Consider the following 13,976-nt stretch of genomic DNA (forward strand, 5'->3'; position numbering starts at 1 on the left):
ATCAAAGGAATATAAGGAAGAGCTTAGTATGCCCTTAGCAAATTTGTTTAACATGCCATTAAAACGGGTGTAGCACCAGAATTCTGGAGAATAACGAATGTGAAACCAATTTTCAAGAAGGGAGATAGATCACTATCCTCTAACTACCGGCCAATCAGTTTAACATTAATTGTAGACAAATTACTGGAAACAATAATTTCAAACTAGGTTAGAAATCACCTGGAGAAGCACAAGTTGATCAATGATTCCCAACTGGGCTTCGACTGTTTTTGAATCGGTGGATGATGGACACACGATTATGATGTGGTTTACCTCGACTTTAGCAAAGCCTTCGACAGGGTCCCTCATGAAAGACAATACTTAAAGTGGAGGCACAGGGAATTGGAGGAGATATTCTAAATTGGATTAGGGCGTGGTTACAGGACAGGAAACAGACTCAGAATTAATGGCACTAAATCTGATTGGGGTAATGTCACTAGTGAAGTACCCCAAGGCTCAGTACTTGGACCATTACTTTTTATCATATACATAGCTAAACGACATAGATATAGGCGTAGATAACAACATAAATTTGCTGACAACATTAAAATAGGAAACACGCGGACTTCCATATCAAACCCTGGACCTCTGCTTATGCACCTGTAGTACATTAGTGGAGAACATGGAGTACCTGTAGTACAAAGTTGGGCCTTTAAAGTCAGGGAGGGGAGAAGTGATAAATGACTGTGTAGAAATAAGCAAAGCATTGAACAACTACTTCTTATCAGTTTTCACAGAAGAAATTCGCGAGGAAATTCCAGAGGTGGAACTGATATTTAGGGGAAAGGAAGAAGAGAAATTAAAGAATATCACTATCAGAAAAGAGGATGTTCTTAAGAGGATAAATAAACTAAAGAAGACAAAATCCCCAGGGCCGGACGAAATTTTCCCTCGAGTCTTGAAAGAGTGGAGGGAACAGATTAGCGGACCCCTAGTAAATTTATTTACAAAATCATTAGACACTGGAGTTTTTCCAGACTTGTGGAAACAGGCAAATGTATTACCCATATTCAAAAAGGGAGACAGAGCATCAGCGTCAAATTACCGGCCGATCAGTTTGACGTCAGTAGTGGGAAAATTTCTTGAATCAATTATAGCAGATAGCATCCGATCGCATCTAGAGAAAAGCAAATTAATATACGACTCTCAACATGGGTTTACAAAGGGAAAATCTTGTCTAACAAATCTGCTGACGTTTTTTAGGAAAGTCTTCGAGGTAGTAGATAATGACGAAAATTACGATGTTATTTACTTAGACTTTAGCAAAGCATTTGACAGAGTACCGCATCAGAGGCTTCTGAGAAAAATTAAAGCTTATGGTATCGAGGGGAAAGTTTTAAATTGGATAAAATCATGGCTCACCGATAGAACGCAGAGGGTCAGCTTAGATGGTGTTAAATCTGAGTGGGGCCGTGTAACCAGTGGCGTTCCCCAGGGGTCAGTACTGGGCCCACTCTTGTTCATAATCTACACAAACGATCTAGATACTGGGATCAGCAGTGACATAAGCAAGTTTGCGGATGACACCAAAATAGGGCGGTAGATTAATTCAGGGCAGGATGCAAATGCATTACAGGAGGTTCTAAATAAACTGCAGGGGTGGTCTGAAAAATAGCAAATGAAATTCAACGCCAGCAAGTGCAGCCTACTTAATATTGGAAGAACAAATACTGATAATGTATACAGCCCTAACAACATCAACCTAGAGAAGTCGACTTGTGAAAGAGACCTAGGGGTACTTGTAAGCCCGGACCTACGGCCTAGAAAACAGTGCGTTAATGTTCGAAATAAGGCAAACAGAGTATTGGGTTTTGTATCTAGAAGTGTAAGTAACAAGAGTGCAGAGGTCTTATTGCAACTATATCTTGCGCTAGTCAGGCCGCACCTCAATTATGCGGTTCAGTTCTGGTGCCCTTATTATAGAATGGATATCAATTCACTAGAGTCGGTGCAGCGAAGAATGACAAAAATGATTCCGGGACTTAGAAACCTTCCATATCAGAATAGGTTAAAGAAACTTAACTTGCATTCTCTAGAAAGACAAAGAGTGCGGGGAGATATGATAGAAGTATTTAAGTGGGTGAAAGGAATCAATAAAGGGGATATAGATAAAGTTCTTATAATATCCGAGCAGGATAGGACTCGGAACAACGGATTCAAGTTGGATAAGTTTAGGTTTAGGAGGGAGATTGGAAGAAACTGGTTCACAAATAGGGTGGTGGACGAATGGAACAAGCTTAGCAGCTTTGTAGTAAGTGCGGGAACTCTGGAAAGTTTCAAAAGGAGGCTAGATAGATTCATGGATGATAGAGAGTGGTAGTAACTCTCGACAGGAGCTGCCATGCACAGGCCAACCGGCCTATTGCAGACTCCTTATTTTATTATGTTCTTATTAGTGGAGAACATGGAGTACCTGTAGTACATTAGTGGTGAACATGGAGTACCTGTAGTACATTAGTGGTGAACATGGAGTACCTGTAGTACATTAGTGGTGAACATGGAGTACCTGTAGTACATTAGTGGTGAACATGGAGTACCTGTAGTACATTAGTGGTGAACATGGAGTACCTGTAGTACATTAGTGGTGAACATGGAGTACCTGTAGTACATTAGTGGTGAACATGGAGTACCTGTAGTACATTAGTGGTGAACATGGAGTACCTGTAGTACATTAGTGGAGAACATGGAGTACCTGTAGTACATTAGTGGAGAACATGGAGTACCTGTAGTACATTAGTGGTGAACATGGAGTACCTGTAGTACATTAGTGGTGAACATGGAGTACCTGTAGTACATTAGTGGTGAACATGGAGTACCTGTAGTACATTAGTGGTGAACATGGAGTACCTGTAGTACATTAGTGGTGAACATGGAGTACCTGTAGTACATTAGTGGAGAACATGGAGTACCTGTAGTACATTAGTGGTGAACATGGAGTACCTGTAGTACATTAGTGGTGAACATGGAGTACCTGTAGTACATTAGTGGTGAACATGGAGTACCTGTAGTACATTACTGGTGAACATGGAGTACCTGTAGTACATTACTGGTGAACATGGAGTACCTGTAGTACATTACTGGTGAACATGGAGTACCTGTAGTACATAACTGGTGAACATGGAGTACCTGTAGCACATTACTGGTGAACATGGAGTACCTGTAGTACATTACTGGTGAACATGGAGTACCTGTAGCACATTACTGGTGAACATGGAGTACCTGTAGTACATAACTGGTGAACATGGAGTACCTGTAGTACATTATAGTGAACCTAGATTGCCTGGCCTGGAGTACATTATTCATAAAAGTTCAATGTTTCTTTGCTAACACCAAGTAAGTTGTTGTAATCCAGATAATACTGTTATTTTTGTTCAGATAAATGTACAGTATTTATCAGGTACCGTCAAAAAGGCAACGGCATTTGCAAGGCTCAGTCATGGTATTATTGATGTTGTTCACTTTGTATCTTTGTGATCATGGCTAAATAAACAACTAAATTTTATTTTTAAAACGTCCCAGTTTCCCCTCCTGTACTTTAGTTAATGGTAGCTGTACTGTCATGTCTCTCGGTGATGGTAGCTGTACTGTCATGTCTCCCAGTGATGGTAGCTGTACTGTCATGTCTCCCAGTGATGGTAGCTGTACTGTCATGTCTCCCAGTGATGGTAGCTGTACTGTCATGTCTCCCAGTGATGGTAGCTGTACTGTCATGTCTCCCAGTGATGGTAGCTGTACTGTCATGTCTCCCAGTGATGGTAGCTGTACTGTCATGTCTCTCGGTGATGGTAGCTGTACTGTCATGTCTCCCAGTGATGGTAGCTGTACTGTCATGTCTCCCAGTGATGGTAGCTGTACTGTCATGTCTCTCGGTGATGGTAGCTGTACTGTCATGTCTCTCAGTGATGGTAGCTGTACTGTCATGTCTCCCAGTGATGGTAGCTGTACTGTCATGTCTCCCAGTGATGGTTAGCTGTACTGTCATGTCTCTTGGTGATGGTAGCTGTACTGTCATGTCTCTCAGTGATGGTAGCCATACTGTCATGTCTCTCAGTGATGGTAGCCGTACTGTCATGTCTCTCAGTGATGGTAGCTGTACTGTCATGTCTCTCAGTGATGGTAGCTGTACTGTTATGTCTCCCAGTGATGGTAGCTGTACTGTCATGTCTCTCAGTGATGGTAGCTGTACTGTCATGTCTCCCAGTGATGGTAGCTGTACTGTCATGTCTCTCAGTGATGGTAGCTGTACTGTCATGTCTCTCAGTGATGGTAGCTGTACTGTCATGTCTCTCAGTGATGGTAGCCGTACTGTCATGTCTCTTAGTGATGGTAGCTGTACTGTCATGTGTCTCAGTGATGTTCAGGGTTACTTAAGAGACCAAGAGATGCGGAAAAAAAGATGTGGATGGGCTATGAACATACTGTATGTAATAATACGTGTAAACTGTACGTTAAATAAACACTAGGGGGAGGGGGAGAGAGCACTCGTGTTAGCACATACAGATGTCACCAGATGCAGGTGTCAGCATAATTCATAACTCGGAAATTGATGATTAATTGCAGCAGAGTCTGCAATATCTGAGTGTTGAGCGTTGCAACATTGTCAACACTACTTCCTCACTCCATCATGCTTGTTGAGCGTAGCAACATTGTCACCACTACTTCCTCACTCCATCATGCTTGTTGAGTGTTGCAACATTGTCAACACTACTTCCTCACTTCCTCATGCTTGTTGAGTGTAGCACCATTGTCACCACTACTTCCTCACTCCATCATGCTTGTTGAGTGTTGCAACATTGTCACCACTGCTTCCTCACTCCATCATGCTTGTTGAGTGTAGCAACATTGTCAACACTACTTCCTCACTCCATCATGCTTGTTGAGTGTAGCAACATTGTCACCACTACTTCCTCACTCCATCATGCTTGTTGAGTGTAGCAACATTGTCGACACTACTTCCACACTCCATCATGCTTGTTGAGTGTTGCAACATTGTCACCACTACTTCCTTACTCCATCATGCTTGTTGAGTGTTGCAACCTTGTCAACACTACTTCCTCACTCCATCATGCTTGTTGAGTGTTGCAACATTGTCAACACTACCGTCTAGCTCCATCATGCTTGTTGAGTGTTGCAACATTGTCACCACTACTTCCTCACTCCATCATGCTTGTTGAGTGTTGCAACATTGTCAACACTACTTCCTCACTCCATCATGCTTGTTGAGTGTTGCAACATTGTCAACACTACTTCCTCACTCCATCATGCTTGTTGAGTGTTGCAACATTGTCAACACTACTTCCTCACTCCCTGCTTGTTGAGTGTTGCAACATTGTCAACACTACTTCCTCACTCCATGCTTGTTGAGTGTTGCAACATTGTCAACACTACTTCCTCACTCCATGCTTGTTGAGTGTTGCAACATTGTCAACACTACTTCCTCACTCCATCATGCTTGTTGAGTGTAGCAACATTGTCAACACTACTTCCTCACTCCATCATGCTTGTTGAGTGTTGCAACATTGTCAACACTACTTCCTCACTCCATCATGCTTGTTGAGTGTTGCAACATTGTCAACACTACCGTCTAGCTCCATCATGTCTTACTGTCAAGCTCATTACCCAATTTACACGAAACTTTACTCGTGGATTTAATTTAAATATTTTAATCAATTAAAAAAAATTACGATTGCAAAAGCACATCAGTTGTGTTGTCTAAGGCAGGTAGTGTTGTATTCAAAACTTCTGTGGTGTTCAGCTGTTGGTGTTCAGTAATAGGTGTGTGTGCCAGCCAACAGGAGAACTTGAGGCGAGATATTTATAGGATGATGAAGGGAAGAGGAGGATGAGGAGAAGGAACAAAGGATGTAGTAATAATTGAATATTAGTAGATAAGTAGAGAAATAAAGTGTTGTAGTTGGAAGTAAGGTTAATTACTGTAGGGACGGGTTATATTTATTTTGTCAAGGTGTTTAACATACCCTGGAAGACCTCAAGAGGAAAGAGAAGCATATAATGGAAGGTGTTATCGAGAGGCGGAAGCAAAATTCCTCTTGATAGCGACTGTGGATTGGAATGTCCAAATGGAGATGAGACAATGGAGAGGAAGATTGAACTGAGTTTGGGATAAGATAAATGGAGGAGAGAGACTCAATGGACAAGTATAGTTAGAGCAACAGTTATAAGGAAAGGCAGTATTTGGTGGAGATGCTAGCGAGAAACTGCTTAACAGTGGTCTACTGTTCCTTCCAAAAATAGGAACCACACAAGGTACTATTATATTGACGAGACAACACCTGAATCAAGAATGATCTGGTAAGAGCATCCAGCCAGCGATGGGGGGTGATACTCTCAGACCACCACAAAGAAACATAGTATAATCCAACAGATGTTTGAGGAGATAATTGGGAAGGGAAAGAAGGAACAAGGATAAAGAGGAGGAGGAGGAGTATAATGATTAGCTGGTTGAAGTGTAGTGAAGATGAGAGGGAGATGTACAAAGGGCAAGTTAGAGGAAAATTGGGAGAATTGGAGAGAGATGGAATAGAGTAAAGAGTTTGTGGGCGACTTTCAAGGAAGGATTTAAAGGTACAGCTGAAGAGTTATGTGGACGTGAACATCTGGCAAACCATTTAAAAGGGATAGATAGGACAGTGATGGTGGAATAAGAAAATTTAACTCGCGATAAAGGAGGAAGAAATTGAAGAAGGGAAGGGAAGAGACAGGAGGAGGAAATTTATGCGCGGAAGAAGCAGTAAGTGATATACTATACAAACTCGAGTATAAGTTTGACGCACACACACACACACACACACACACACACACACACACACACACACACACACGACACTCGAGTTAACTTGGAGTTCCAGATTGAGTCAGATCCTGAAGACGTCACTCACGTGTTCTTATATGAAGATGTTTTGGAAGCAGTGTATTCTTTTGCCTTCACTTGTTCTTCATTCTTTGGAGTTGGGAGTTGGCATAGGGATATGTATTATTGTATTACTGATATGATACACTGTATGTATAGCTTAGTACTAATAGTGTTAGTGATATATGGATTACTGCTACTGTGCGTGTGTGTGTGTGTGTAACATAACAAAAGTTGCTTAACACCACTTCTTTCCTCTTAGGCTGTGCGGGCAAATGACAGATCTGCAGACCTTGACAGACCTGCAGATCTTGGATAACCTCCTCACGACGTACGACCGACGTGCGACGCCGACGAACCATCTCAGTAAGTGTCATTGTAGTGGTTGTGCTTTGTAATGGTGGATAATTGTAGCAGCACTGAAGTAGTTGACATTGTACTGGGTAATGATAGTACTGTTATTACTGTACTAAAGTAGTAGCAGGTAAGTCACAGATCCGCCCATCATATCACTCGGTCACTCACTGGCAAGCAGCTGACACTTACGCTCAAGCATAAAGCCTTAATAACACTAAATCACTCTGACACCTCACGACTTTTCTTTATAACTCACAAATTTAATTCTATAAGAATTTCTTATTTGTTTAAAGAGTTCAAAGTTGTACCTTTCAAAACCAAACTAGAAATGTGGTGAAGAATTGTGTTAAAATCTTCTATTGACTTATATGGTGGTGAGCGATAAGATAAATTAAGGTCAGAAGAATAACAACCCGACACAGCCATAGGACCACTGTGACGAAGGAAAATAGTGCAGAAAAAGCAACCTAAACGGCAACTATCTCTCTAGTTGTTGTAAGAATTTGGTCAATACAAGTGTTGTTCTCTGAAATTGTGATGAAGAAAACTACCAGCTGATGGATGACATACTGAGAAAACGATAATGATCATAATGTGTTCATTTTCGAGAACATATCTTCTGCTGAGAGTATTCTTTATATTATTATACGCCCTGTAACTTATTGTAATGCTGGGTCACGTTCCTAACCTACCAAAAAAGAGTTTATAGTTCTGTTTACTGCAGTATTACATAAATAATCAAAAGGCTCAGTAAATTATTAAATTAGTGTTCATTCGATGAACTGTTTCTTCCCCACACCATTTATTAGAAAGGTTCCCAGTTAATTAAATTGAATGTTTTTTTTAATATACTTTTGTTTTGTTGTCCCGAGACTGCTTTTATGTGTACGAGTGTTGGTTGTCCGGGTGTCTCTTGTATTACTTATTGTCCATCTTGTTTTATAACCATTTCGTTTTCATATAAGGGTGTGTGGTTATTTCTGTCGTAAGAATAAATAGCTGAAATTCCTCTTATTTATAGGCTTATGTGTTTAGTTTTTCTATCGCAGATAAATGTTGTCGTGAGGAAGGTGTTATCTCTCAACTATCTGCTGTAGGAAGAGGTTATTGTTGGCTTTGAGGAAAGTTTTTTGTGTGCTGCAGGAACAGAACTTGACTGCAGTATTCAGCTCTGTCTAGTGGCTGACAGTCTGTGTGCACCCCGGGACAGGGGTGTTTGAGTTCCTGTAGGTTGTTTTCATTGTTGTTCACTGTTTTTTATTACAGCATAATTACACACACACACACACACACACACACACACACAATACAACATGAAAGTTTCTCATTTTTATATGTAAAACATGTAATTCCCAGCGATAAACATTTGCACACCTGTTAACCTCTGTTGCGTTGTAACAGATTATTTAACTTGCGTTGCAACATATTATTTCACTTCCGTTGTCACAGACTGTTTCACGTTGTCGTTTCACTATTTTTTAATTACTGTAATGAAGAGGATTTTTTTTGCCAAATTCAAGAGTCATAAAAGAAACCAGAATTAATTCCTATATTACCTAATAGTGAACCAGAATATTCGCCTTCTACACACATTGTACCATAATACTCGACCAATACACATATTGTACCAGACACTCGACCCCACCACACATTGTGCCGGAACACTCGACCAATACACATATTGTGCCGGAACACTCGACCCCACCACACATTGGGCCGGAACACTCGACCAATACACATATTGTGCCGGAACACTCGACCCCACCACACATTGTGCCGGAACACTCGACCAATACACATATTGTGCCGGAACACTCGACCATTACACACATGCCTGGAAATCTACATTGTAGTTAAAAAACCGTGTTTATATGACAATCAGGAGCTGAGATATGAGAAATTCACGCCATGACGGCCTTTTTGGACTCCATCTTGAATGTATTCCAAATTAAAAAAGATGGAGATGGGTTCCCACTCTTATATGATTCCAAGTGCTCTGAAACGGGTTTCTGCAAATTTTGGTGCATTTGTTACAACGTGAACATTTGTAACAAATATTTAACCTAAGCCGCTACACTACTATACTATACACATGGTACCAAAACTCTTATCTTCTTCACATATCGTACCAGAACACACGACCTTTACACACATTGTGCCAGAACACCGGACCTCAACACACATTGTACCAGAACACTTAATTCTATAAATATTGTGCCAGAACACTCGGCTTCGCACAATATACCAGAATACTTGACCTCCGCACACACACATTAGCTCGCTGCAGATGATAAACCAACAGCAAAAACAACAATGAAAGCAGCCATTTATTAAACTGTACACCATCAGGGCTGTACAGCGCTGTGTCTGTCGCTTAATACATCTTTTTTGCCACCTGTGATTTATTTATTTATTTATTATTTGTGTGTGTGTGTGTGTGTGTGTGTGTGCCACTGCAACTTTGGCTTATGTATTAACCCCTTAAGGATGATGGGTTAAATTATAACCCTTTTTAGAGACGTTTGTTTAAAATTTACCCTCTTGAAGGAGATGAGTTTATGTTTTAATCATTGCTACGGGCGATGCTACAGCTTAACCATCGACCTGAAAAGGGTATCTTAGGGGAATTGTATCGAATTTTAATTGAAATTAAAAAATACTGGGGTTAAAAGAATACTAAATACTGAAGTAATAGTGAATACGGAATGATGGGGAAATGATATAATGCAGATGAGGTGTGACAAATGATGAAGTTGATGCCCAGGTCAGCTTTAGGAAGCCATCATTCATAATGACAGGACCACATCAATCACAGACCTGGAGACCTACACACACACACACACACACACACACACACACACACACACACACACACACACACATCCTTGACCACCGAAGGGTCAAGACGTACCTGGCGCTCCTCTCGGAGCAGCCAGGTCAACTGTTATGTTGGCCCATACCAACTCCCTCCCCTGAACCCTCCTCCCCACCGGAATATCAACAAGTTCACGCCAGAAGTTACTATTTCATTTAGGAAAGAAATGGAACCAGTGTTAAACAGAGGTGAACAGTGGTGAACAGTGCTTAAGTCAGTGAGAACAACTCAACAGTAACAGTGGTACCCAAGTTGACCTTTCACACAGTGAGGTCCCAGGTACCCAGTGATAACGGCCTGTGAGACCCAACTACCAGCGATGTGTTAATCCGTCTACGATAGGAAGGCCTGGAACCACACCTCACTCATATAACACCATCTGTGAGGGAATTACTACACCACGTGAGGCCCCTCATAACACCATATGTGAAGGAGTTACTACACCACGTGAGGCCCCTCATAACACCATCTGTGAGGGAATTACTACACCACGTGAGGCCCCTCATAACACCATCTGTGAGGGAATTACTTACTATAACACCATCTGTGAGGGAATTACTACACCACCCCTCATAACACCATCTGTGAGGGGGATCATATCTACACCACGTGAGGCCCCTCATAACACCATCTGTGAGGGAATTACTACACCACGTGAGGCCCCTCATAACACCATCTGTGAGGGAATTACTACACCACGTGAGGCCCTCATAACACCATCTGTGAGGGAACTACTACACCACGTGAGGTCCCTCCTAACACCATCTGGGAGGGAGTTACTACACTACGTTTTTGCTGTTCAACACCTACATTAATCTGTATGTTCACTGTATGTTCCTTTACCTTTCTCTAATGAAGGCTTTTGTTAAACCACCAATGTATGTAATAAGTCATTTATGTCCAATGTATATTTTCAGCCTTCGGGCTGCAGAACTTTTTCAATAAACCGTTAATTATTATTATTATTATTACACACACACACACACACACACACACACACACACACCACACACACACACACACACACACACATACACATACACATACACACACACACACACACACACACACACACACACACACACATGCACACACACACACACACACACACACACACACACACACACACACACACACACACACACACACACACACACACACACACATGCACACACACACACACACACACACACACACACACACACACACACACACACACACACATGCACACACACACACACACACACACACACACACACACACACACACACACACACACACACATGCACACACATGCACACACACACACACACACACACACACACACACACACACACACACACACACACACACATACACACACACACACACACACAGACACACACACACACACACACACACACACACACACACACATACACACACACACACACACACACACACACACACACACACACACACACACAGACACACATTCCAGGTGTTAGTTAGTAAACACCAGAATTGTAATTCACGCACAAAAACTAATTTAGCGGTGGCAGTGAACACATTTTGAATATATGAAGGTGTTAGGTCTCTGAGGCGAAGACTGGACCTGCACACACACACACACAAACACAACACACACACACACACACACACACACACACACACACCGGACCATAACTAATCATCTCGGGTTCATACACCAGGGGTAAACACGCTGTAGGTTTTTTTTTCCGGATAAAATGACCCTTTTCTAACCCAATCTAAACCAATGTTATCTAACCTAAAGAATACCTCTCCAGCTAAATTCACCTCAAGGATAACCAAACTAATCTAACATAAATGAATATAACATAACATGACCACCCTAACCAAACTTAACACAGTATAACATAATCCTGTTCCCCTGGTCGCATTTTCACAATTTTTCAGAAACTAAATGAGAGGAACATTAAGGTGTTTATTGGTCTCTCTACTTTTGCATTTCACTCATAAATTGCCTCATATTTTCAACTCAATGGCATTAGATGACATCCATTAGTTAGGCTTTGTAACACAGGAGTGGAGGGGGGACAGGGAGGGGTCAGGGAGGGTGGATACAGCACTCATTCTGTCCTAATAAATTCGTTGTTTAGTTCACACCAGCAATGAATGGGTGCCTGACTTTACAGTTTGGGAAATGATGGTGGTCGTGTACAATGGCGGCCATGCTACTTCCTTCTATACTTTTAAAACACGAATGTTTTTGAAGTTATGGATAAGAACATTAGTTTCGTAATTAAAATATTTTTTTCTTTATCTCTCAGATAAATATTTTATATTTTATGGCAATTCTTTGTTCAGTGATGCAGTTTTGTCGGATATTTTTTAGTCAAACTTTCAACATGTCCACAATTATTATTTCTTTTTGTTGTCGTTGATTTTGTCATTGTAACTATTATTATTATTTTTATTATTATTATTATTATTGTTGTTTTTATACTGTGTTTATTATACTTTAAGCCATCGTCCTCAAGGGATTAAACTATTACCTTCAACTATCGTGTAACTTTGAAGGTAGACAGTATGGAAATGGCATAACCCTGGAGGGACTATAGTCATTATAGCTGGGTGTTCTTGTAGCAACAGAGACATTGTTGACACGGGTGGATCTACTAGTGCTGGAGTGTATTAACAATGGTGATTACTGTTGCTAATGGTTATGTCGACTGGCTGTGAATGGGAGAGAGGTATGGAGAGAGAGAGGTATGGAGGGAGAGAGGTATGGAGGGAGAGAGGGGTGGAAGGAGAGAGATATGGAAGGAGAGAGATATGGAAGGAGAGTATGGAGGGAGAGAGGGGGTGGAAGGAGAGAGATATATGGAAGGAGAGAGGGATGGAAGGAGAGCGGCATGGAGGGGAGAGAGGGCATGGAGGGAGAGAGAGGGGTATGGAGGGGGAGAGAGAAGTGTATAGGAAGGAGGGGATGGAGAGGGAGAGGGTATGGAGGAGAGAGGTATGGAGGGAGAGGTATGGAGAGGGAGAGAGGTATATGGAAGGAGAGGGATGGAGGGAGAGGTGTCGGAGAGAGGGTGTGGAGGGAGGGGGTATGGAGAAGTATGGGAGGGTGGAGGTGGAGAGAGGGATATGGAAGGAGAGGGATGGAAGGAGAGAGGTATGGAGAGAGAGAGAGAGGATGGGAGAGAGTGTGGAGGGAGGGAGGAGAGAGAGTATGGAGGGGAGGAGGTATGGAGAGGGGGAGAGAGTATGTGGAAGGAGGGAGAGAGAGTATAAGGTGTGGAAGGAGAGAGAGAGATATGGAAGGAGAGAGATGTGGAGGGAGAGAGGGATGGAAGGAGGGGCATGGAGGGAGGGGAGAGAGGTATGGAGGGAGAGAAGTATGGAGGGAGGTGGAGGGAGGAGAGGGGTATGGAGAGAGAGCATGGGGGAGAGAGGATGGAAGGAGAGAGGTGCAGGGAGGAGGGTAGGAGGTAGAGGGTGGGGAGAGAGGTGGAAGGAGAGAGATGTGGGATGGGGGATGGAAGGAGGCAGCCAGGAGGGAGAGAGGGTGTGGAGGAGAGAGGGAGGGGAGAGGTATGGAAGGAGGGGATGGAGAGAAAGTATGGAGGGAGGGAGAGAAGTATGGAGGGAGGAAGGAGAGAGGGATGGAAGGGAGAGAGGTATGGAGGGAGAGGTATGGAGGGAGAGAGGGTGGAAGAGAGGAGAGGATGGAAGGAGTGGGAGAGGGGAGAAGGAAGGAGAGAGGGATGGAAGGAGAGCATGGGGGAGAGAGGTATGGAGGGGAGAGAGGTATGGAGGGAGAGGCTGGGAAGGAGAGGGATGGAAGGAGGGGGTATGGAGGGAGAGGGG

General features: G+C 42.5%; 1 protein-coding gene across 4 annotated transcripts in view; it reads left to right on the forward strand.

Moving 5' to 3' along the window:
• LOC121859166 (glycine receptor subunit alpha-2-like) overlaps window positions 1-13,976 on the forward strand; it is a 259,881-nt gene that overhangs the window by 95,784 nt on the left and 150,121 nt on the right. For all 4 annotated transcript variants that reach the window (XM_042355913.1, XM_042355915.1, XM_042355914.1 and 1 more), the window contains exon 3: window positions 7,173-7,276. In XM_042355913.1, the coding sequence (XP_042211847.1) occupies window positions 7,173-7,276 (104 nt within the window). The remainder of the gene's footprint in view (window positions 1-7,172; window positions 7,277-13,976) is intronic.

This window comes from Homarus americanus, unplaced genomic scaffold, assembly GCF_018991925.1.
Source record: "Homarus americanus isolate GMGI-L3 unplaced genomic scaffold, GMGI_Hamer_2.0 scaffold50924, whole genome shotgun sequence".
NCBI lineage: Eukaryota > Metazoa > Arthropoda > Malacostraca > Decapoda > Nephropidae > Homarus > Homarus americanus.